Consider the following 27,199-nt stretch of genomic DNA (forward strand, 5'->3'; position numbering starts at 1 on the left):
AATTGGCGAGTTTTGAAACGTGAAGCCCCTATAGACAAAACCTCCCAGAGACCTAAAGCCTCGAAACGTCGCCTATGCTTCGTATTTCACATTTTGTGTGGAATTTGTTAAAGATTTCTACTTTATGCATTATTTAAGATGTGTCAAAGGAGACTCAAACCGTCGAAGGAGAGCTACACTTGTGATTTTATTTATTTCATATATTGAAATATAAATATTCAATTTAAATTTTTGAAATTTAAATATTCAAATTAATGTTTAATTGATATTTAAACACAATTTAAATATTTATTATATTTACGATATTAATTTTTTTTTAAATGTATCTATATTCAAAAACAAAGTCTTGCAAAATCTCCAAGGGAATAAAACAAATAAAGCAACGTAAAAAATTGGAATTATTAAATGCTAACCATACGAATACTTCGCACCAAAATAATTAAAAAAGTTTGTTTGGTGCCGGATGATTTTAGCTTGTTTTTTATTTCTTTCCAACGTTTTTCTTTTTTTTTTTTTAATCTGGCTCCTACTACTACCAAAAGCTCTGCAACTGCATATAGGGTTCTTTTTCATTAAAAATTGACTTCCCAATATTTCCTGATTTTAAACATATGTATGGTTAGTTAAGCATCTGCTTAAGCATTTCAAATAATCAGATTTGATTTTCACTGTCCTCGGTGCTTTAACTGAACAGATACCAGATGATATAGAAAAGGAATTGGGATGCACAAGTTGGTAAATAGCCACCTTGGATCTAGTCAAGAGGGTGGTGATAAAGAAGCAGACCTAATTAACCAGTATTGTTTGCTTTGAATACCTTCAGCCCTATTCACAATGAAATTTTACTAATACCGAGATTTAGCTTGCGCTAATTAGAGCCAAACAAAATTCTTCAGTGAACCAAAAAATTCTGTGAACAACCTGATGGGCTCAAATTAGCTCTTGCAAAGTCTTGTTATTAGTATAATGTCATTGTGAATGGGCATTTGCTAAATCTTTGTTGGTGCTATCTAAGGAAAAGTACAAGGAGCTCACTGAGACGAATTAATATGTCTATGGCTCCCACGTACAAGGGCTACACACGAGGACTGTGATAAAAAAAAGAAAAAAAACAGAAGAGACCCTTATATGCCGGTCACGGATCTGATTTCGATCCTTATTCAGATATTACCGGGTTGTCTCTAATTCTCTTGTTATTATTTATATTAGGCATACAAGTTCAAATACGCATTGGCTCTGGTAACCCATGGCTTGTACACTGAGGGTTATAAATACTGTCAAAGTATTTGGAACTGTTTAAGGACTTCCTATACACGAGATGATTTCCAGCTTGCAAGGAATATTTTGGAACTGGGACAAAAACTAATGCTCCTAGATCCAAATATGATTAGTAAGTTGTAACTTAGTTTAGTAATTAATAATAATTTAATTTAATTAATGAAAGTAGTGATATATGACCTCTTTAACATTGTAACGAGTTAACTCTTTCAAAAATGGAATATGTAATAAATTGAGTATAATATAGACCATAAAAAGGACTATGTACTAAAGTTAGTTTAGGCTAGAAAATAAAAAGGACTATGTACTAAAGTTAGTATAATCTAGAAAATAAAAAGGACTATGTACTAAAGTTAGTATAATCTAGAAAATAAAAAGGACTATGTACTAAAGTTAGTATAGTATAGAAAATAAAAATTACTATGTACTAAAGTTAGTATAAGCTAGAAAATAAAAAGGACTATGTAAAAACTTAGTCTTATGTGTTGTTTTCCAACCAGATTGTATCTCTGATGTCTATAAACCCAGAAAATCGTAACTCGCCGGGTCAATCAAATGAGGCTCCCCAGTTATTCCAAATTTATTTAGATATTTGACTGGGAAACAAAATTATTTAAAAAAAAAATCAAAAAATAAATAAGGATTATATATTATGTTTCTGGGTCTGTCCATAAAGTATCAAAAGGCTGGTTCTTCAAAATTTTTTGCACTTTTGTTAAACTTTGTCTGATTAGGGGATCAAATCTTCTAATATTAACTATTGAAAGATATTATCCTGAGAAACTCACTTACAATGTGGCATTCATTATATGCAAATAATCCTAAGGCTATATTGTTTGAAGCAGAGATAGGTATGGTGTTGCTACAGACATAGCATAAATATTGACATACTCGACATGCCCCAAAACTGAGCTGTTTATAAGGTACATAAAAATTGCACAAACTAAATTACTTTATGCTGTATATTGTATTGAATATTGCTTGAAGTTTTTACAAGCAATATTTCGCTAGTTTATTTAACTATGAATCGTTATTATCAAATAAATAAATATCAAATTATATTATGCTAAATAATAAAATAAGAAACATTTTTTTCTAAATAATTTACTGAAAATTAATAATAATAATAAAAATAAAGAAAAACAGATTGCTATCTCGAAGCACTAAAAAGCCAAAAAAGTATTTCACCTGTTACATAAAAAAATGAACCCTTTTCGACTGAAAATAAAGCACGGTGAAGCCATATTGTATATAACTGTTGCTATAATTTGTTATGGTTACATAGTTATTGTTAAATAGTTATTGCATATAGTCATAACATATTGCTGTAATTATTCAAGGATGGCTTTTCACTGCACACTCTCATTTTTAGTTTCAGAACATTTAAATTCTCGCAGCTGGCAGAAAAAAAAGTATTGTGCTTTTTAGTTTATTTGGAGATAATAGTATGATTTTTTAAGTTTTTTCAATTTGTTTACTGTTTTTTGTTTGTCTTTTTTAATCTTAGATACCTAGATGTTGATTTATAGAACTTTATGGATTCTTCAAATTATTTAATTGCACCTTAACTAAAAGATATAATTGTATATTATGCTAATAATTCTAAGACCTCATTGTTTGAACAGAGGACATGAAGAAAAAAAAGACCTAGAGGACAAAACCGATGACGGGAATTTTCAGCCAAGGAACAAAATAATGCCATAGATAAAAATGTGCTAATGGTGCAATGTGCATTTTATTTTATTCTTTTCTCTCTCTCTCTCTCTCTCTCTCTCTCTCTCTCTCTCTCTCTCTCTCTCTCTCTCTCTCTCTCTCTCTCTCTCTTCCTTATCTTACTGTATATACAGTAAGAAACATGTATATTTATATATGTGTACGTGTGTGTTTATCCCACTCCGGGAATTAAATTTTGTTAGAATTTAGTGAACATAGACTAAAATTTAGCACTTAACTGATAAGTTCTGTGTTACGTTGTCCTAATCTTTCTTTCCTCTTTTCTTCGCCTTTAATTATTCAATGGCTCTTTTATCGTAGTTTGCACAAAATCGAAGATAGAATAGAATTTCTTAAGTTAAACTTGACCATTCTTGCAGATGAAGACGGCCAAAGAACTTATCCTGATTGGATTACTGAAGCGTCAGGCATCATTTGGTCTTTTAATGTGCCACAAAATGAACCCTGCTTGCCAGAAACTGAAATTAATCAAACTGAGAGTACAATGAGTGCTAGAATGTCAAATCCGATGGAACCAACTTTATCTAGTTTAGAGCCCATCTCTCCTGTCTTTGATCCGGCTTCTCCGGTCACAGAGACTCCTTGGGAAGCCCAAAATCCAGGTATTACAGAGCTCCATATATAGAAACGGATCATATCGTCATGCCCAAAAGTAATGGTTGTACCACCCATTCCCATAAATTGAAAGGAACCTCTTTTTTACCTTTATTTTTTAGACAGTTTGAAATCTGTTTATAAATTGCGATGTGCAGGTGATTAATATGGTCCGATTTCATTCTGTAGTACACGAGGTTTTGTCTGTAGTCTTTGCACTGAAACTATGTTTTCACTCAGTCAGGGTCGCCTCCCCCTCCCCCAACAACATAAATTTCGGTAAATGTCCATGTAAAAATGTGACGGGTAGATAAAGGTCCTCTCTAGAATGGGGATTCTCAATGTAGGACTCAGCAAGATTTTAGGAAGCTTTTCTATAAAAAATTTAATGTGCTACATGCATATAAAAGTATTTTGGTATAATCTTGTAGCCTCTTAAAGGGGAGTAAAAGTTTATTTTATAACATGCAAAGGGGGGGGAGAACCTGGAAAGGCTCTGAAAAAAAAAATCAGTAGGATCAGATTAATCTCGCAACAAAAACTGAATTCATGGAAAGATTTTAAAATGGTAAACAGTCTGAAACAAAGTGGGAAGCCTTTTAGAAAATACTGATTCATCAAGGTTGATTTTATGTAATGTGGAAATGTTAGAGAGCTTGGAACAAAGTGGAGAGCTTTCTAGGAAAAGTTGAGTCGTAAAAATTTAATTTTATGTAAAGAAAGGAATAGTAGAGAGCCTGGAACAAAGTATGGAGCCTTCAAGAAAATGTTGGCCCGTGAAAAGTTGATTTCATGTAAAGAGTCGAAAATGGTAGAGAGCCTGGAACAAAGTGTGGGGCCTCGTAGAAAGTGCTGATCCGTGAAAAGTTGATTTCATGTAAAGAATGGAATGGTAGAGAGCCTGGAACAAAGTATGGAGCCTTCAAGAAAATGTTGGCCCGTGAAAAGTTGATTTCATGTAAAGAATGGAAAATGGTAGAGAGCCTGGAACAAAGTGGGGAGCCTTCTAGAAAACGTTTAGTAGCACAGGAATTCATTTTAGAAAAACCGTCGAATACACCCTTTGTTCTTGCTCATGATTTCAGATTAATAAGCCAGAAGGTTTTAATGTTTTGGGCCCTTGATTTGCAAAAACGAAAGTAGGCACTTCAAGGGTGTATTTCAAAACAAGGGGTGCAAAGGTATCTTTGAACATGCTCATTTGTTGGGGAAATTGGAGAGGAACCCCTCCCCCCTTAAGCTGACCACTTGTGGTCTGTATTTGGTGAATTTTCAGCCCGATTTGATTGCATAATGCTTTATAAACTAACCTTGTTTCACATTGAGAACTTTGTATTGAAAATATTTTTGTACATTCAGGACAAGTTTCTTTAAGCTAGATAGGTAGATAAAATTTTATTTTCACCAAAATCTTCATGGCACTGCCAAATTCCTTTGGTATAGTCAAATTAAAAAGCGAATATTAAAAAAAAAACTAATCAATCCTCCTGATTTTCGTTATATATATTGACAAAACTAGATATAAAACTTTTCGCTAACCGCTGATGGGCACAGCATACCGGCTGAAGTTTTTCAACAGGCGCTGCAACCCTGCGCGGGAGTCGTTTTGTTGTGGATTGAGGGAGGAAAAGGGTTTTGGAGATTGGGTGAATCAGAGAATTTCTTTCGAAATCCATGCAGTTTCTCTCTTCTTTTTTCAGAGTTTGCATTTTAAACTTTGTCAGCAGCTCTTCATACAACATTTCTGCCTGCTTTGATATTATAATTAGAGCTCTTTTCTGAACTCTTTCCATCCTGGCGCTTTGCTCAGCCGTCAGTCCAAAATGCCATACTGGAGCTGCATATTCCAGAATTGGGCAAATAAAAGATATAAATATTTGGAGGAGGTGATCTGGAGGGGCGCCATGTTTTGACATAAGCTTGAGCATCTGCAGCCCAGCATTACCCCTTTTTACTAGACTAGCCGTTTGCTTCCCATTTTAAATCACTGGTAATAATAATTTCCAATAGTTCAATCTTCCTGCCTTAAAGAGAATCAGAGATTGTTGGTAGAAAATTTGATTCAGAAGAATTTAAAAATGAAATAGTTAAAATTGAACATTTACCGTCATATTTGAACTGGAAGCTTTAGTCTTTATGTTATCAATTAAAATTTGAGCTTTTCTACATTCATTTGCTTCACAAATTTCTCCAAGGGTAGGGTCGTCAACATACTTCCAGCGGTATTCACAATCGTTAGCAATATCATTGATCATAACTAGAAAAAGGATAGGACCCAGAAAGGTACCTTGAGGCACGCCACAAAAAACTGGCTCAGGTTCAAAGAAAGACTTCTTATATTTTAAACTTTGGAACCTATTTATTAAGAAACTCTGTATAATTTTCACAACAGCAGGATTCACTCTAAAACCAATTAAAAGCTTAGAAATTAAAATATTATGATCAATCAAATCTATACCCTTTTTAAAATCAATTGTTATTAAGTTTAGCCATTTACCAGGCTCATCAACATGCTTAAAAATGGAATGTAAAAGACTGACTAGATAATGGGATGTTGATGTATTCTTTCTGTTACCGTACTGATGAGGATCAAGGAGGGGTTCAACTTCAGCTTTTAGCCAATTTGCTACAAAACTTTCGTACATTTTGCTGAACAAGGGGGTCAAAGCGATTGGCCTCCCACAATCGAAATTAAGTTCAGTATCTTTTTTAGGGACTGGAGTAACATATCCCGTTTTCCATATCTGTGAGTAAACTGAATAAGTTGAAATGCAATAAAAAATTTGTGTTAATGCCTTAGTCGATTTGTCAGGAAATGCTTTTATAATTTCAATCGGAATATCTATGGGAGTTATAATAGTTCGTTTAAGTTTCTTTATTTTACTAAAGACTTGATCCTCAGAAATAGTAGGTACAGGTACGCCCTCATGTGGAATTTTCTGAAACTCTTGGTTCGCTCTATTTACATCAAGAGTCGGCAAAGACTGGGTTATTCTGGCCAAATGACTATTTAACTGGTCACCAACTATTTCATCATTAGAATCTGAACAAAAATCAACACCACTAGGGGATTTTTCAAAATTTTGTTTTATTTCCTTATAACACATGCTAGGCTTTGATTCAAAAAGATTATTAATTTTGTTGTGGTAATACTCAACCGCAGCTTTTCTTGTCATTTTACGTACTTTGTTGTGGAGCATATTAGCATTTCCTATTTTCCCTTCTTTTCTTAGTTGAATTTTATACTGAATCGAATCTTTAATTTCTTGGGTTTTGTAAGGACGATCTGTGTCGCACCGCTTGGACATTTTCTCAGGAAAGCATTCTTCATATTTGTTTCTTAATTTATCTTGCAAAAATTTAGCTTTTTCATCGAAGGACTCTAAAATTGCTACCTCATCACAGGAATCGGATGTAATCCAATTTTCAAATTATAAGAGACCCCTCTCCGAAAGAGGTCGGTAGGAAACTTTCTCTATGATATATTTTACTTTATACGAAGGCAGTGGAGCCCACTTTGTCATGTAGTGGTAGCTACCACTAAGGGGAGGTTGGTCTTGAGATACATTATAATATTCTGACAAATTTATGCAAATTACGTGTAGTTTAGTGTTACCTTTAGTAGTTGGAAACTTTACTATTTGCTTGAGTCCTTTACTTCTGAGGAAACTTTCAATTCTTAGATCGTTCTTATCACCAGTAACGCAAATTCCAACATTCGGGTACTTGGAAGTAATAAGATCAACATACAAATCTAACTTTTCAGCAAAGACTTTTTTTGGAAAGATGCCATACTAGTTGAGCACTCCAATAACAATACCAATTACAGATCTCGGAAGCTTTTTCGGTCGAATCATAATCCAAATCATTTCATCATCGTCATCAATATGGGGAATCTGCAGAAGCCGCGGCGCCAACTGCTCACGTACAAAACACGCTACGCCGCCACCTTTCGTACCTAACAGATGATTCTGATGTCTTAGTTTAATAAATTTTTTGTAACCTTGTGTTGTAAGATGTTCAGGGCTTTGAGTATGTTCTTCTGTAACTGTAATAATATCAGCTCCGGTTACATGAACATGACCCTCAAGTTCCTCCATTTTATCAACGTTGAGACTTTTCGTATTTAAAGTTAAAAAAGAAGGAAAAGTGAAAATGTGATTGAGGGACTTCTTTTTCAACAACTTTACTTTTATCTGTTTTGGGAAAATCTGTTTAGGTGGGAGAGAGACTTCAGCCTCATCTAATTCAATAACTCGGCTATCTGATTGATCATGAAGGGCTGCAAAATGGTTACGAGATGGAAACGGTAACCAATGAGCAGAAAATATATTAGTGTTCGTCTCACTATTTAAAGTTTTAGAAACTCTGCATGGAGCTATTACGCGTGGATCGTTCTGCCTGCTATCTGAAAATTTTGAAAATGGTTATGCCAGTGCATGGTGGGAAGAGGTGGGGGAGAAGTGCGTATGGGAGGGGGAATTGCGAAGGTTTTATAATGTGACAAAAAATCTTTGCTTCATCCTTATCAAATTTATTTTTGTCTTCAATCTCATTGTTGAGACGGCAAAGGAAGTTACTTTTTGTTTTCTTACCTTCTCTCATTCGTTCTTTCCTTCTTCTATCTTTTGGTAAGTTTTATGTTGTGTAGGTTATATTTTAATTATTTTTATACAATTAATTATATAAAACGGTATTTTAATCTTTCAAGCATCTTAAAAATATTTTGAATGAATAGATGATTTATTTATAACCAGTCATAAAGACATAAAACCAAATTATAGACAGAGTACAGCACAATCAAATATACTAAAGGAAACCAAGCAAAAATAGAACTTCTAAGATAATGCGTGTAGACAAAACATTTACTTTCCACTGTGGCCGTTATTGGACTGCTGCAGGATATGGCTTCATTCATGTGACAGTTTGTTGTTGAAATTCACAATTCTTATTGCAATGGCAGTACATGGATCAGTTATATTATAACGATTAGACAGAAACGAGTTTTTGGGTCCAGGGTCGGTGGCGAAGGAGATATTTTGAAAAAAAGGTAATAGCTCGATCTGATAAGCTTAATGTCTGTGCGAGTAATGATTCTTTAAAACGGCGTGACTAACAATATGTGCGCAGAGCAACAGCGATGAACCCTCTTGCAAGAATTAGTCTGTTAATTCGCAGCTTATCAATCTTTTTCTACTATTTACTTAAATTTTTTGAATTCTTTTTGATAATTTAAGTTTTTCTAATTAAATTTTTGATAATTTTCTGGTTTACTGTTTTTCTTTTATACCTAGTTCCGTTTTCTTCGCCGACTGAATATCCAAACGTAGAGGTGAATTCTCCATATACCGATCAGATTACCGAAGGATTTTCATCTTTTAATGCTCAGGGCTCTACTAGCAGTTATCCAGTTCCTCAAGAAACGTCTACCCCCAATCCCGACTTGAGAGCAGCCCCAGTTCAACCAGTTTTGGAAGCTGTAAGTGGACTTCTAAAGCTTATTTTGAAAATTTTTTGTTTTGCTTTGGACTTAAAGTAATAAGATCATTGTAGTCTGAGTTAAAGATGAGACTTGATGGATTTTTAAAAAGATATGTGTTTTGATGAACTTGCAATGTAGGTTTTCTGAGGAATGCCAAATTTAGGTAGGCCAAAACATATCAAAGAAAAGAAGAATGAGAGATTTTCTTGTCGTTTTGAATTTATACAATTTGAATTTCTAGAATAGGAGTCAATAATTGACAGAAATAAATCAACTAAATCCGCATATTCTGTTGCATGCAGGATAGCCATCATCGATGAGAGCAACTTGTCTCTATCCAAACATTAAAGACGCTAAAGTTCTACTGGCTTTAGAAACTAATAGGGTTCTTAATGTTTGATTATTAACTTTCAGAAAATTTGAGTTATTCTGCTTTGGTGAATCAAAATCTAATTTTTTTTTTTTTTCGAATTGCTTCTAGTTTATCCTACTTAATCGTAGTACTTTTTTTATATTATTCATTACATTATTTCTAGTTATGTATGCTAGTAAGGAAATTTTCTAAACGTGGAAACGGGTTGCTGAAAAGGACACAAAGAAATTTTGTTTTTTAAAGAAATCATTTTTCAAGAGCTCCAACCAAATTTTATCCTAAAAATTTTCTATTAAAAAGTAACTAAAGTACAGAAAATATTATTGATTTTTTCTTCTTTTTTTTCACGTAGCAATTTTCACAAGCTCTAATCAAAAGTGTAGCTAAAAAAGTTTCCCATATTCAGTTAAATTTGCAAAAATAAGTCGTTTTTGGTTCATTATTCACTCTTCATCATGGTAGAAGTAGTATCTCGAACAAAATTTTATTGGAGCTCGTGTGCAAAATATGTGCTCAACAGGGTTGCCATCACCAATGGCAACAACTTGGTCTATTGTCAATAAAGAGCTCTCTGCAAATTATACTTTGCCAAGCGCTGCTATAAGACCGAATCGCTAAAAGAAATTCAAGGATAAGCTTATGCATCGGTCTGAGTTTGAGAATCCTCCTCCTAGAGCAGAATTCAGAAGTGAGTGCAACTGTTTTAAAAATGTGGGACCAAGGGGAAACTCATGGTGGTTGAAGCCACGTTGGACGTCCTAGAAATAGTTGCATTGGACGTCCTAGAAATAGTTGCATTGGACGTTCTAGAAATGCGGGACCATAAGGAAACTCGTGGAGGTTGAAGCCACTTTTGGCGTCCTAGAAGTAGTTGCATTGGACGTTCTAGAAATGCGGGACCATAAGGAAACTCATGGTGGTTGAAACCACTTTGGACGTTCTAGAAATAGTTGCATTGGACGTTCTATAAATACGGGAACATGGGGAAAATCATGGTGGTTGAAGCCACTTTGGACGTACTAGAAATAGTTGCATTGGACGTTCTAGAAATACGAGAACATGGGGAAAATCATGGTCGTTGAAGCCACTTTGGACGTTCTAGAAATAGTTGCATTGGATGTTCTAGAAATACGGGAACATGGGGAAAATCATGGTGGTTGAAGCCACTTTGGACGTACTAGAAATAGTTGCATTGGACGTTTAAGAAATACTGGGCCATGGGGAAACTCATGGTGGTTGAAGCCACTTCAGACGTTCTAGAAAGTGTACAGCTGAACTGGAATAGCGGCCGAATGATCCAGTATATTCAAAACGCTATGTAAGTATAACGATTCCGTCTCTGGGAGTAGCCTGAGAGACTTGCAAGAGACTGTATTTAGTGATTATTCACAATGAAGCATCAGTATGATATGGCAATTTCTTGTACCCCAAAAATTTTCTTAGATTTCCTGAAAGGGTTTTAAGAGACCGTGGGATTGGCCTCAAAATTTTTAAGGGACGGGGGACTTTCTCAATAAAAAAATATATAACAGTTTTTTTATATATATATATATATATATTTAGAAGTTTTCTGGGGAAAAAACAACTCGACTTTACTTTTTAGAACAATTTTCGCTTTATTAGGAGGATCGAAAAGTATCTTTAAGTGTAAACACCTTTAAGTATATAACATGTTCTTAGCTCCTTAAACTTCTGAAGCAACTCGTCCAACTTCAAGGTTCCATGCCCGAACTTTGAAATGTAAAGGATGTTGTGCTTATTTCAAATTGACCAAAAACGTCTCAGGGAAGCAACAGTCATAACAACAATCAAAATATTATGAATGTTGAATCATTGGTAGGTTCTCTTACATAGAAATTAAAATCTAGCCACCAGACGTCTATTATCTTGCTTGCAAATATTACCAGTTTCAAGCGAATCGGAGTTCTGACCTCTAGGGTGGCCTTATATAATTTCATATAAATTATTGTAACTTATTTGAATAATATTTTTCTGTAGCATCTGTTCTTGAATCCGCAGACTCCTTTCACCAGATTACAGAACATATTTGAGCTACGGGAAAATGCCACAACGCTCCAGATCGTTCGAGCGTCTGTTGTTGAATGAAGAAAAAAAAAGTCGTTGGACTTTCAATTTTTAATACAATTATTTAAATAAAATGAAGTACGTATAAGAAAAAATACTCAACGAATCCTAACTCAAAACCAAGAAGTGGACTATTTTTTTTTCTCTGCGTATGTTCCCCAAGGTATCATAAGTAAATTGTCAAATCTTAACTAACGATGACCAAATATATACCGCCTTTTTTCATATTTTCATGAAGAAATAAAACAAAAAATAATTGAGTGTCATTGAGGTTAAATAGTCTATTTCTCTTGATGGACAGGAACAAGTTATTGTTTAAAACATTCTCCTTTTTGCAGACGTTTTTGTGCTGATGTGTGCCGGAAGATATAAAAATAAGGGATTAAATATTTGCTATCTACGAATCAAGACTAAATTTGTACCTCTTTTCGCATAAAAAAAAGTGTACATGCTAAAATAGGCAGTTAAAATTACTGCTTAGTACTTTTATTTTTTAAATAATATTTCTGCAAAGAATTTTGATATGATAGTGCTTTGCTGGTCAACGATATCTTGCAAAGGTAAATTCTTATATAGGAAATAAAGATGATTAATGTCAATCTGAAATGTCCTAGGAACAGCTTTCGGGATGAAACGTTCAACGATCGTTCAAAGATGGGAGACTAAGGAGGCTGCTATTCTGTTTTTTCAGTTCCTTGCACAAATGTGGCCCAAAATTAACTCGAAGGATAGGAAAACTGAAAGAGTGGCCTAAATTTTTTTTTCCTGTTTTGAACTTCCCTCCCCTTCTTTAGGGTCAGACCGTGTGCACCAATGGTTACCACCAAATCAATATAATACGATAAAAATTTTGCATGATTTATTCTAGCTTCTTGCCATAACTGTACTTTGAGAAAAAAATACAATGGTGCTCTATCAATTTCCTTTTGTTGCTCAAGAAGTTAAGGGGCTTTTTAATTTTCGCTGATTCTAATGATTATATCCTGCGGGTTGTAAATATCTGGGGTTCTTATAATTCATACAATGTATCTTTGTGCCATCTGACGGGATGCAGAAAAATCAATTTTTTTTTTTATTATTTGACTATCACCCCTTTATAAGCTACAACTATTATAACATCAGGACTAAAACAAAGTACATTATATATATACATTATATACAGTATTCTTAAAACAGAGTGACTGGGTTATAAGCTGTTATTATAAGAATAATTATTAACGTAAATACACGCATGATGTCTCGTAATTTTTTAGTCTTATGTTTAATTTTATCTGTGTCGATGTCGGCGCCATCTTCAACTGTGTACAAATTTAATATAACAGTTATGTTATTCATCATTTTGGGAAATCTTCCTTGCCTTAAATATGAAAAAATTCAACATAAAAGTAGTACTTGTTCTCCATATGTATAAATTATTGCGCGTATATATGTGCATAAAAAACATAAATATTAAAAAATGTTGTAAATCATAACCAAAGTTTTTTTTTAATTTATATACAATGTATTATAATTTATTACATAATTATAAACCTTATATTACATGTAAAATTTATATAAAAAAACAATATAAATGATATATATATATGTATATTATATACATATGTTTATTATGCGTTCCTAATCCATAATGCTAATATTTTATGAACAGATGAATTATTTGAGTATCTAATGTAGGATTAAATAATGCGCTCTAAATTTTTCTGCATTATTCTTTGTTGCAAGGATATTTTCTTTCGTACGTATTATTTTCTTTGAACTGTTTCATTCACCAATCTAGGAACTTTGAAGAGTCTGTTATTTTGCTGCAAAGAATTCAAAATGACACTCATTCTAAATTGTATCATTCGCCAATGTAAAAGTTTTTTTTAGAATGCTGTCTTCCGTTGTAAAGAATTCGAAATGGCATCTATTTTGAAGTATATTAATGTAAAAATGCAGCTTGTAATAAGGGTCTATAATTTGATCCATTTTTTTTATGTCCCTCAATGATAAAACCCGTTCTGCTGTACTGGCAGGTTTTGGAGTCAGGTGCAAAATATTTGGCTTTTGATTTCGCTCTACACATTAAATACATCTGCAGAATATCTAGATACATCCCTTTTGATTTGCTTTTTTTAAACATATTATGTACCATTATTTTATGTGCAACCTAATACCATTCAGAACTTTCTCATTTTTTTTGGGGGGGGGGGGTAGGGGAGATAAGTACGACCATCCTACATTTGAACTCATTTTGTCCTTTGGTTGGGTATCAAATGCCTACAGAAGGTGATAATGTACCCTCTGTTCAGTTTCTAATGATGAATTTGAACAATTGAAGTGACGATAATTCATAGATTTTTATTATACAAGCCTCAGTTACGAAACAGACGCAGTAATGCGAAACAACCGATGAGCGTCCAAAATAAAAAATCACCAGTGAAGACGATTAGAGACATAATTAAATCTAAAACAGATCTGGAAGAGGAATTCCTTGGATATTTGAGCAAAACCAGCCATTCATTTGTTAACAACAATTACAATGTTGGCAAAACTGAAAAATCAGTCATTTTTAATGGAACATACCCAATCGATTTGCCAATCACAAGTAGAAGTAGGCAGCCGAAGACTTTCCCAATCGATGAACCCTTTAGTAGGAACGGCCTAGAAGATATTCCGGAAAGGAAGAAGGCAGTGGTAGAAGACGAATCTACGGCTTGTTTACCTCCTGAGGTATGCATATGCAAAGTTATAGTGAAGCTTACTGTTTTTATGTTGGCTCTATTCTCTTCTTTTTTATTTTGTTTTTGCATGATGTATTTTAATAAAACTTTAACTTCGCTCTTTTAATTTTTGCTAGGTCTTTTTTTTATCGTAATTATGCGGGATAGTAGATTAGTAACCTCTAAAAAAGAGGGTGATGCTTTACTGTTTCTATCGTAGACTTATCTCAGTGTTAAGCCACCTGAGGTTGACATAGTGGCAAAAATTCTCAAAGATGTTGAGTAATTTTAATTCTCGTCTCAAACTAATTTGGAAAGTCCAACCTTTCTCTGTTTTCTATAATGTAGTAGATGCAGGAAAGGGGAACCCCTCCCCCTTTCACTTTTGTGATACTTGATTTAATGCCGTTTTATTTTTATTTCTACAAATCTGTCGAGCAACAAAAATGTGCGGTTATATGAAACGAATGTGAAACGCATATTTCATGTATGAAATAAAAATATGAAATGAAATTGAAATAAAAACGAATATGTGGTCCACGAATATGCTGATCCAAAAATATTTCAAGACCCAAGTCCAAGAATATACTGAGTGAAAGAGAAATAAATAAACGAAGGTTGTCACAGCTCTAGGTAGACCTCCCTCCCCAAAACTTATATTTGGTCCTCATCATGTTCAATTTTGCAAGGTAATTATTACACTGTTCTGGTTATACGAGTTGTGTTACTCAGGGAACATGCAAAAGGCACACTATTACTATATTGTAAGAATTTCTTTCACAATGCTATCCAATGAAAAGGCTTTTTAGAACTGTCACTTGCATGTTGTATCTTAATATAGTAAATATCTAGCTCTTATTAATCTTGTCTAGTTCTCGCGAGTTTTTAATTTATGCCATGTTCTCTGTTGCATCTCTGCTTTTATCTACCTGCTGCTTTATTTGATTTGCATTGCCTCATTGGAAAATTAAGTGATATCTTGATGTTTTAGTTTTATGGGTAAAATCATGAGAAGGCGCCTGATCCTTGAATAATAAAAAGAATAATAAATGGGAAACAGACACCTCAAATGGAAATGAATTTGCTTTTTTTAGTACTGTTTATTTTTTATATTTCTTTTATTTATTGTTTACTCTCTGTTTTTTACTTTCTATGATACCGGGGCTTGTACGTTATGATCTATTGCTACGCTTAATTTAATCGATGTATTAACTGCAGGGTCGTATCTAGGATTTTTTTCGGGGGTTGGGGGGAGGGGGGGGTAAAAAAGGATTTATTTTCGGAGGGGGGTTACAAAAAAATCGAAGCATAAAAATAGGTGAGTCAGTTGACTTTATTCCTGAACAGCAAAGCTATTCCCAATCTGCCCCATCCTAAATATTCAAAATTACTATCCAAATAAGACCTACTCTATCTCAAGTAGCTGTGAGAAATAGCTTTACTATCATCACCAAAAATAAACTTCATTGACTGTCTTATTTACGCTTAGGAAGGTAATTAGGTCGAGCGAACCTTTTTTAACAGACAGTAATAACTCATTTACGATTGATTTCAAATCATAGGCAGTGCAATAGCGCTGCCTAAGTAAAGAGCGATTTGGGCACTCCTTCGTATTGAAGGAGTTGTCGTAGAAACTTCGAAGAGGGTTCATTTGATTAGAAATTGGAAGGGCTTGTGCCCTTTTTAATAGCCGAAAGTGATTGGAGGGCAACTGACATCCCTTCCACGCCCACCGTTTCTCCAAACATATCTAATCAAAATTTTGAAATAACCATTTTGTTCAACGTAGTTAAAAGGTCCAGACATAATGTATTTGAGGATGACCCCCCCCCCCCGAGCCCTCAGGAGAAGGGTTCCTAAAATGCATCTGGTAGAAATTTGAAGATGGATATTTGTTGTCGTAGAAACTTCAAAAAAGGCTCATATAAACTTCGGAGGGGGATCATTGGACTGGTAATCAAAAGTCCTTTTTAAGGTTCATCTGAGTTATCATAGGGTGGATACTCCCCCCTCCCCCGCCCCCCCAATGCCTCGTATTTTCGTGAAATGAATCTGATAGAAATTTTGAGATGGCCATTTGTTGTCGTAGAAACTTCGAAAAAGGTTCATTCGACTGGAAATTGAAAGGGCTAGGGCCTTTTTTAATAGTCCAAAGTAGTTGGAGGGCAACTAACCCCCCTCCCACGCCCACCATTTTCCCAAACACATCCAATCAAAAGTTTGAGATAGCCATTTTGTTCAACATAAATGAAAAATCCCAAAATTATGTCTTTGAGGATGAAATTGAAAGCGCTAGTGCCTTTTTTAATAGTCCAAGGTAGCTGGAGGGCAACTAACCCCCCTCGCACGCCCACCATTTCCCCAAACACATCCAATCAAAATTTTGAGATAGCCATTTTGTTCAACATGACTGAAAGCTCCGGAATTTATGTATTTGAGGATGACACCCCCCCCCCCCCAGACCCTTCAGGGCAAGGTTTGTAAGTTATGACCTGGGGGCATATAAGGTAGGCTATATATAGAAAGGAAGATCGTATAAACTTCGGAGGGGGTTCACTGGATTGGTAATCAGACGTTCTAGTGCCCTGTTTAAGATTTAGAGTTATCTGAGGGTGGATACCCCCCCCCCACACACACACATCTCGTATTTTTCCGAAATGCATCTGCTAGAAATTTTAAGATGGGCATTTGTTGTCGTAGACACTGTCGTAAGTAAAGAGCGATTTGGGCACTCCTTCGTATCGAAGGAGTTGTCGTAGAAACTTCGAAAACAGCTCATTCGGTTAGAAATTGAAAGGGCTAGCGCTCTTTTTAATAGTCGAAAGTTATTAGAGGGATCAGAACACAATTTGCGGTTTACTTCAAGACCAGAACACAATTTGCGTTTTACTGAAAACAAAATACCCTTGAATTGTTTTCACCTTTTATACTTTCATAAAAAAAAAATTATCAAAACCTTAACGAAGAATTGTCAATATATGTCAATTTAACTCACAATCCACGGTCGCTTGTTTGTTTATTTTTTACAGTAGTGTGCAAATTGTGTTCTGGTCTTGAGAAGGCATAGGGGTTATCAGGCCTACAAATGTTAATTTTTGCTCATGTTGAATTTGAACCTGTCGTTTGCTGTTGTTTCTCTCTGCTTTGAACTTCATTTATTTACTGAGAAGGGCTTGTCTTCTTTATACGCTAGGAAGATTATTTGACTTTATTTTTGCTCATTCTTGGCTTAATGGAGCTCTTTACTTCTCTTTGTAAAACTTGTCTTGTGGAAAAAGTTTTTTAAATTAATTATAGATAAAACCAAATGTATCTTAGTTAGTTAGAATAGATTGTTTCGTCACAATGCTGACTACCAAAAAATCAGATCTTTAAAAATTTGTTCAGTCCGTTCTCTGATCATTTGTTCTTCCCTGGAAGCTTGGCTGTATTTTTTTACTTATGTATTGACAGTGCCCAGATCCTGAGCTAAATATGGTGTTTTATGACTTCCCCTTTATCTGTTTTGTCTCTCACTGGGCTGCAATTAAGGGGTTATATTAGGGGTATCCTGACAGGGAAGTTATGTACTTTACTTTTGACGGGAACTAGACGCTGATCTGCCTCGCCTAGCATCCAAATAGATGTTTCTTGGGGGTTTATTTGACCAGCAAGTCCCCAGCTTGCTGGCACCCTCTACGTGTTCGCCTAGCTCTCAATAAAGGTGCCTTTTCCAACTTTTCCACCTCTCTGCTACGATCAGGCAACGCAGTAGGATTTCCCACCGGAAGACTAGGGACAAAATTTTTACCTATATATAGTTTCTAGGTTGCTATATATAGCAACCATCTTTTAAGGCAACTGTTCAGCGGGACTCCTATGTCGGCATACACTTCCGCCTATGTTAGCATATCTAAAGGATAGCACTTCTTTCCTACACCCAGGGGTCATCCTGTGCAAAATATGTGTTCAGCAAGATTGCTATCACCAATGGCAATAACTTGTCCTGCAGTCAATAAAGGTCTATGTGCAAATCATGCTTTGTCAAGGGCTGTTATAATGCCGAATCGCTCAAGAAATTCTAGGATCATCTCATGCAATTATCTAAATATGAGAAGTCTCTTGCAAGAGCCAAATTCAGAAATGAGTGCTTCTTTTTAAAAAATATGGGGTCATTGGAATCATCCTGTGCATCAATCTCTCCACTGCTGCAATCTATTCTTTCCATTTCAGTGTTATAACACAAATATTTGAAACAAAAGATGCCTTAGTATTTGCCTTAAATAACAATTTAATGTTAACTCTCAATTAAAATTAATTGAATATCAAATATGGATTAAATTAACTAAAAATCAATAAGTTAGTGATTAATTCATTAAAAATTAAATTTATTAATTAAAAAGTTAGTTTCCATTGATATGTTACATTATTTGAATTAAATGAAAATTCAACTGTTTTAAAGAAAGGTTGAGCAAAAGAAAGAGAGAGTGTGGACCTTTTCTAACAATATCGGACCCTGGGTGCCATTCTGTGCTTCAATCTTTCTCGTGGCACTATCATTTCTTTCTGCTTTAGTGATGGAAAAAATACGGCATGCCTTTGTGCAACGCTGTTTCCCCTAAATAATAGTTTGTTTTAATTAATTGTAATTTTAAATTAAAATTGATTGAATATAAAATATTAATTAAATTAACCAAGGACGAATTAATTACTGATTAATTTATTTAAAAAATTAAATTAAGATTTAATTTTTTGAAAGAGAGAGAGAGAGAGAGAGAGAGAGAGAGAGAGAGAGAGAGAGAGAGAGAGAGAGAGAGAGAGAGAGAGAGAGAGAGAGAGAGAGAGAGAGAGAGAGAGAGAGAGAGAGAGAGAGAGAGAGAGAGAGAGAGAGAGAGAGCAGCTGTTTTATAAATATGGGGTCAAGGGGTGCCATCCTGTGCTTCAATCTCTCATGTGCTGCAATCCAGTTTCTTCACTTCAGTAAAGAAAAATAACGTGTTATATAAGATGCCTTAGTACAACACCATTTACTTAAATAATAATTTATTGTAATATTAATGAATTGTAATTTTAAATTAAAATTATTGACTATCAAACATTAATTAAATTAAATAAAGATGAATTAATTATTGGTTAATTTATTTGAAAAAATAAATTGATTAATTAAAATTTGATTTAAATTCGTATTTGTATTATTTGAATTAGATTAAGATTTAATTGTTTTAAAAAGACAGAGAGAGTAGCTGTTTTAAAAATATGGAACCATGAGTGACATCCTGTGCTTCAATCTCTCATGCGATGCAATCCAGTCTCTTCACTTCAGTAAGGAAAAAAAATACATAACATATGGCACCTTAGTACAGCACCATTTACCTTAAATAATAATTTATTATAATTTTAATGAATTGTAATTTAAATTAAAATTGATTGAATATCAAATATTAATTAAATTGACTAAAGATGATTTACTCATTGATTCGTCCATTTAAAAAATTAAATTGATTAATTAAAACATAATTCAATTGATATTTGTAATTAACTAAAAATTTAAAGTTAAATTTAGTATGGTTTCGAAATTAATTTTAGTCATTTTAAAACAATTTTAAAAAAGTGCATTCTGTGAAGCACATTGCAATATGTTTTATGCTATCAATCTTCAATGACTTTATGGTGTACGTTCCCCCTGAAGAAGTGATTTTGCAACAAGCCTCTAGCTTGCTCTTAAAGGACAGGATATATGATCATTGGATTCGTTAGTTTCAGATTCGTCCATTCATCGAGCCAGAATTATGATATCACTTGGAATTTTTGTTGGAGAATGTCTAAATTTGTTTAAGAAATAATAGAAAAATTGTCTATACTCAGCAATTTTCAATTAATATTTAATGCACTTTCTGTCTACAAGAACATTTAAACGAAATTTCAAAAATGTAGTTAAGTAGATTTATAGAGCAGAATTTAAACTGTGGAATGAAAGTGAAATTGTTGTCTTTCGTTTATATATTATAACCAGAGAAGAGCTGAAAAATTACATACCAAAAAATTGCAGAGAGAATATGACCTTAATTATCTCACATGTAAGACAAATCTATTTATTTAAAAAATTTTTTAAAGACAGAATGGTCTTTAAAAAAATCCTCACCCCGATTTTTATATTTTCAGTTTAAAATGGATGGCCTAGGTATGATCTGATAATTAAACTGAATTTAGATTGATGTCAATCAATATATATATAGGCTACTAACTGCATAATAATAATTTATTATTACATATAAAAATTTTTGGTGACTTAAATTCTATCGTTCAGAAACTGATGTGTGCTAAAACTTCCTTCTTTGCAGAGTTTCATATTTACAAGAAATTTTATTCTTGTACAAAAAGAAACTTAAAAGAAGGTCTAAGTGACTTTGTTCTCGACTGACGGAAAAATTTTCTGTTTATTGTAGAATAAAACATATTACTTCGTATTTGTTGCTTTTCAGACGCCTAGTTCAAATAGTGGCCCAGATGAACAGATGGACAAAGCAAGTGGTCTGTTTTCGAAATTTAAATTTACGTCTATATTTGGAGGGAAAAAGGTTCCACAAGCTATTCTACCTGACGATAAGAAGCAGAAGGTGTGTTTCTCTCTTTTTCGCTGTGTTTCTCTCTCTCTCTCTCTCGCTCTCCCTCTCCCTCTATCTCCCTCTCTCTCTCTCTCACTCTCCATCTCTCTCTCTCTATTTCTCTCTCTCTATCTCTCTCTCTCTCTATCTCACTCTATTTGTGTATGTCTCTCTCTATATAACTATCTATATATCTATATATCTCTATCTCTCTCTATCTCTCTGTTTCTCTGTCTCTCTCACTCTGTATGTGTAACTGTCTATCTGTACCTCTATGTGTCTGTCTCTCTCTCTCTCTCTCTCTCTCTCTCTCTCTCTCTCTTTCTCTCTCTCTCTTTCTCTCTCTCTCTCGATCTCTCTCTATCTCTCCCCTTCTATCTCACTCACTGTCCTTCTATTTCCAACTATCACAATATCACACTATATAACAATCTAACACTCTATCACTCGAAAAAACTAACAAAATCTCTCAAACATTATATATCACACACTATCTCTATCTATCTATCTCTCTCTCTCTCACTCACTCTCTCTCTCTCTCTCTCTCTCTCTCTCTCTTCTCGTTTCATCTCTTTTCTTCATCTTGTTATCAAACATTTGAATTTTTAGTATGTGTATGATGAAGCCAAGAAGAAGTGGTTAAACGTTGAAAACCCAGACGAGGAGACGGAAACTTCAGCTCCTCCACCTCGCCCAACTATTGCAGGTCAACCCATGGCTGCTCAGTCTGTAAATAGGAATCCAACTGCAACTGGAGCTGCTTTGAGAAGTGAGTCTGTTCATAGTTATTTATATATAAAAAAAAACATAGCATTTCTCATCAAGTACGATATAAATGAATAATTAAATATCAAAATAAGTAAAACTTAAGTTGAATATACAAATCAAGCTTAAAACGAACAATAAGTCTTTTACTGCTGAAGAATAAATAAAACCTGAAACGAACTGAAATTAAATAAACATTCATAGCGAACAAATATACAACAGGTACTAATGTAAATAAATAAGTAAATCTTAAAACTTGTAAAATTTAAATTGAATATATATATATATATATATATATATATATATATATATATATATATATATATATATATATATATATATATATATATATATATACACGTATATATATATATATATATATATATATATATATATATATATATATATATATATATATATATATATATATATATATATATATATATATATATGTATATATATATATATATATATATATATATATATATATATATATATATATATATATATATATATATATAAAAACCAGTGGCCATATACAAAAATAAATATATATATATATATATATATATATATATATATATATATAAATTAATCAAATCAGACAGAAGCACTCAACACTTTTGAAATCATAACTTCCGTGCCTCTAAAATATTGTTTATAAAATCTTCAACCGCATTAATTAGTTCCCTAAGAGAGGTCTTCAAGTCGCCTGGGAGTTGTGGTGCTCCCCCCCCCCCTGCCCCCGAAAAAAAACAACAAACTATTCCTTAAATTCTCCAAACTTTGGCAATCACTCATAAAATGTTCTAGGTTGTCCCCATACTCCCCACAAAGGAGGCAGGCACTCTTACCTCCCGGGCCATCAGCATCATAAGAATTCCAGTGTCCTCTACGCAATGGTACACAATTTGCTCGCACCTTCAGCCAACATTTCATCGCTGTCTACGGTAGGTTCAATCTCAAGTAAAACTTTTCTCCATGCAGAACTTTAATCTGCTTATAAAACTTTAGAGTAGCCGACTTCTCTGCATCAGTAAGCCAAACCTGAATTATCTAGTCCCTAAGCCGCGAATCCAGCAATTTGGGGAAATATTCAGGTTTGCAATAGGGACCCTGGCCTTAATTTCATGCCCATGACAAATCAGCTTTATCCAGCACGGCTTTAACCTGTTTTGGCCATGTTATCTTTCTAGGAGATTTCGACATCTCGTTTTCGCTAGACGGTTGTCTGGCAAATGTAATACCTGTAACCAAAACTTTATCATCTGTATAATCCTCTATGACGCAAATTCGGTAAACCCAGGTCACCTCTAAGAACCAAACTGTTAAAATTATTATTCAAGCCAGCTATTTTTTTTAAATACATATACTGCAGAGACTCCAATTGTCTCACTATAGTGGGTCCCCACAACTCGCAGCCATAATGGGCAACTGGTAGGACCTTAGTCATGAAGAGGTGTCTATGCATCTTCATACTCTTAATTCCCATATATGTGTTTTTGCCGGAGTAGAGCACAAGCTGCCTTTTCACGAGAAATGATCAGCGTTATGTGTTCAGTCCAGTATCCATTTGCTGCGAACACGTATGCCATGTACTTATATCTGGGGGCTACCTTTATTGACTAATCTGTGTAAGTAAATGACAAATTATGTTGTCCTTTGGGTTTACCGCTATGAAAGATGACAGTCTCGGTTGTCATGGGTTGTCATAAGTAGCTTCCGCTAAATCCAGGAGAGTTTGAAGCTCCTCGGCTGACTTAGCTACCAAAGCCGTGTCATCAACGGACGGTAAACAAGAAAATTGAGTATTCGCAATTGAGACGGCCGGGTCTCATCTCTTTTCAAGATACTCTGCCAAATCATTAAATTAATGTATAAAGGGAAGAGCTTTGGTGACAGCGTGCTTCCTTGACGGACTCATTTAAAGGTTCTGAATGGCCTGGATACTCCTTGTTTAGCAATGATAGCTACAGATACAATAATAAGGAAAGTCGAGGAAAGTGTCATAAAACTTACCATTTCCCCTGCAATGTTTCTGCATAAGAGTTTGAAATATAAAAACCCGGCAGTTGTTGAGTACCCCTTACGACATCCCTCTTGCGTCTCACTTATAATGTTTCCCCTATCTAGCCAGCATCCAAAATCTTTTCCAAAAATTTACTAGTAGTTGACACTAGGCTTGTTGGGCGATAATTACTATGCATTATGCGGTCACCCTTTTTAAATAACGGCTTTATTACCGACACATTCCACGCTGCTGGCCATCTGCACGAAACTAGGATTGCATTGAACACACTTAATAGAATTGTCAATAGGGGCCCTGTTAGTTTTCTTTTTACGTAATTGAGGAAATTTCGTCAGTACCTCGAGAAGATACTCCACAGTGACTCTTAATGCTTGTCTTCATCTCAGTCTCAGATATCTTTTGTATGAGCTGGTAAGAATGCTCTAGGGGGGGCTCACTAACAGGTGAATCAATTGACTCGATATACTCATGCGGGTAAATGGGTGGGGCGGCTAAGTCCTTGTGACCCTCCAGATTTTCTTAGTATATCGGCCAGGAATTAACGTCCGGAACCACCTTTGGCTTGTCACGTGGTGCACGCAAGGACTTCCAGAATGATTTTATGCTGGCCGATTTGTAGGCTTGAAAACAATTTTCTTGTTCTTTAATTTGGTATAAAAGTTTCTTCCTCTTTGCTAAAGACTTGTGTTGCTTTTTAGCTAATCTAAATGCTACTAGGGCTTCATTTCGTTTCTCTGACCCAGTAGCATTTTTTTTACCTTCTTTAATAAACTAAATATACCCACCTTGCTGAGTTTACACTCATCATCAAAAGGACCCGTTTTCGGCGGTATTGGTTTCAGGACTCGGCCTACCTCTATATGGAGAAACTGTGTCGGTGAGACTGTAACTATATTGGGGTCCAAAGGACTGTCACTTAAACCTTTTAATTTGTCCAAAATCTTCTCTGAACAAATTTGAGCCTTAAGTATTTTAATTTCTTCCTCAGACTAATTGTGACGCAATATTTTTGTCCCTAGGGCTTGATTTTTGCACCTAACATGGGGAAGAGAAGTCAAATTAGATACCCTGTTAATTTGGAGAGAGTTTTGTCGGAAAATAATCTGAACCTAGTGCGTGGAGAACATCAAAATCCAAAACATAAGAACCAAACTCCACGCCTACCAACGCATGATCAATGATATTAGGGTTTGGCCCCGAGAAGCAAGTGTACTCACCTCTACCTCTGTCCTTGCCAGATCTTCCATTACAAATTGCTAAACCATTTTCTTCACCGTATGCTAATAAATTTCTCCGCTAGGTATTTATTTGCCTAGACAAGTTGTCACTGCTCCTTGGCATCCTGAAGACTTCCGGTAGGATTTCTGCATTCTCATCTGAAAAAAAAAAAAAATCAGTTTTAACCTCTAATAAATTGGAAGTATACGCATAAAAATCGCCTACTACAACCAGACGGTCTCCCGGAAACTTCTGTTTTATAAAACGTGTTTCTCCGTACAACACAAACCACGTATCTTCACAGGAGTATAAACTATTTTGCATTTATTATTTCTTGCTGAGAAGTCTTTCAACAGAATTTACTCAGTAGGTTTTTAGACCTCATAATCTGGGGGGGGGGGTCAATGAATACCAAAGTTCTGTAAAAATTTTAAATAAAAGGAATTTAATGTCAAGTGTCAGAAAAGCTAGGGGGTAGCTACCCCTTCCCAGGCCTAGAATCGCCATTGAACGTACTGTTGTTTTAAGTTTTGAATATGAAAATTGGCTGCCTCAACGATGTACTAAGCTAAAACTCCTGCTTAAGTTTTCTTCAGTATGAGCTTGTTTATGCCGAATTTAGGAGAGTAAGTTCTTCCAATTCGAAACGCTTTATTTCTTAAAAAAAAAAAAAAATATACAAATTACTGCAGATGTTACTCCAACTCTCCGGCCCTTTCTTTAACAGTTCGATTTTGAACATTGATATTATACCTGCTAGTTTTGTTTCTCTTGATCAGAATCTATTGATGTTCGTTGTTTATATTGTTATATAAACTAAAATATTATTATATATTATTATTAATTATTATTATTATATCTTTCAGATAGAAGAGTTCAGTCAGGAACTGCTCAAAGAACTTTTCGAGGTCCTCCACAGCAAAGGGCACCAAACTTTACTCCTGTTGCAGTCCCAAATCAATCGGATCAAGAAAACCAAGGTATTTTGGATAAAAAAAAATGTGTTTTGTTTGCTTTTTTACCAATAGGAGACTAAATTTTTTTAAAGTAGTCCTAATAGTCCGAAATATTTAGGACTAAATAGTACTAAATATTTTTTTTCTTTTTCTTCCATTGAAACATAAAATTGCACGTTCAAAGTCTCAGTGTGTAAACTTTTTTTTTCTCTTTTTTTTGGGAAAGCAGGCTTACCGCGTTACCACTATAAAAAATAACACTATCTACGGAAAGTATTTTCTGTTCACTTTTATATAGAATTTTATTATAATCCCGATACCACAATTTGTAACCGTGATTCGATGAAGAGAAAGATTTTTAAAAGGAAGAGGACAAGGCTGTGATTATGTTAAATTACTTTGTAGAAGTGTGTTTATATATAGTTGTCACTCACTATTTGACCTAACGTTATCTATGTCACGTTTTTCAAGTTGAGGAGAGACTTCCCAGCTATCGAGTAGTTTTTCTCAGACAATCTATTAATGCAGCCTCAGCTTTAAAATATCGCCTCAGCAGCCTCAGCTATGATGCAAATGCAGCCTCAGCTAAAATGCAGCCTCAGCTATCGAGTAGTTTTTCTCAGACAATCTATTAATGCAGCCTCAGCTTTAAAATATCGCCTCAGCAGCCTCAGCTATGATGCAAATGCAGCCTCAGCTAAAATGCAGCCTCAGCTATCGAGTAGTTTTTCTCAGACAATCTATTAATGCAGCCTCAGCTTAAAAACAATAGTACTTGAAGTGTCACTACATATTTAACTTTTTTTGGTTTTGACCGCAGATTTCTTATCTGGATAGATACTAGACAATATAGAAAAAGTGTTTTCAGTGTTTGAGCAGCTAGACTGCCATTAGACATCTAACAAGAATAGCGGCAATCAAAAGTAATAGAGAAGCAAAATTGTGCCTGCTTTGTCAGCACCTTCAAACATCAAGAACGAAACAATAGAAAAAACACAAGGAGCAACAGGCATACAGTTTTTTTTTTTTTTTTTTTTTTTTTACACTTTTGAGAGTCCCAAAAAAGAATTTTGCTCTCTCTCCCAAAAAAAAAATAATAGCTTATCCTGAAAGTCTTGTCCTGAAGTCTCAATTCGATCCCCCACCACGAGACAAAACAGGTTTTAATCCCTTGTAATGATGGAAAACCAGCTAGGATCTGATTGTAACAGTCTTCCTGGTAAATATTAACTTCAGCTACCCGTTGTATAACTTTTAAGTGATTATCTACGTTCTACCGACACTTTCCAATTATATAATATATGATACGTCTATGGTTGTGACAAGCAGTAAAATATATGAAATGCTATTTTCTATATCCCCTATTTTTTTCGTTTTTAAGTAGAATCTACGTAGTCAA

General features: G+C 34.4%; 1 protein-coding gene across 3 annotated transcripts in view; it reads left to right on the forward strand.

The window, feature by feature from the left end:
- LOC148943625 (uncharacterized) overlaps positions 1-27,199 on the forward strand; it is a 105,820-nt gene that overhangs the window by 73,038 nt on the left and 5,583 nt on the right. For 2 of the 3 annotated variants that reach the window (XM_089100982.1, XM_089100983.1), the window contains 7 exons: positions 1,210-1,390; positions 3,372-3,614; positions 8,901-9,085; positions 13,899-14,258; positions 20,710-20,844; positions 21,442-21,601; positions 25,711-25,824. In XM_089100982.1, coding sequence (XP_088957108.1) covers positions 1,210-1,390; positions 3,372-3,614; positions 8,901-9,085; positions 13,899-14,258; positions 20,710-20,844; positions 21,442-21,601; positions 25,711-25,824 — 1,378 coding nt within the window. The remainder of the gene's footprint in view (positions 1-1,209; positions 1,391-3,371; positions 3,615-8,900; positions 9,086-13,898; positions 14,259-20,709; positions 20,845-21,441; positions 21,602-25,710; positions 25,825-27,199) is intronic. The other variant, XM_089100984.1, reaches the window with a different exon arrangement.

The sequence above is a fragment of the Artemia sp. Qi Xiang Cuo genome, chromosome 15, assembly GCF_049724085.1.
Source record: "Artemia sp. Qi Xiang Cuo chromosome 15, ASM4972408v1, whole genome shotgun sequence".
Taxonomy (NCBI): Eukaryota; Metazoa; Arthropoda; class Branchiopoda; order Anostraca; family Artemiidae; genus Artemia; species Artemia sp. Qi Xiang Cuo.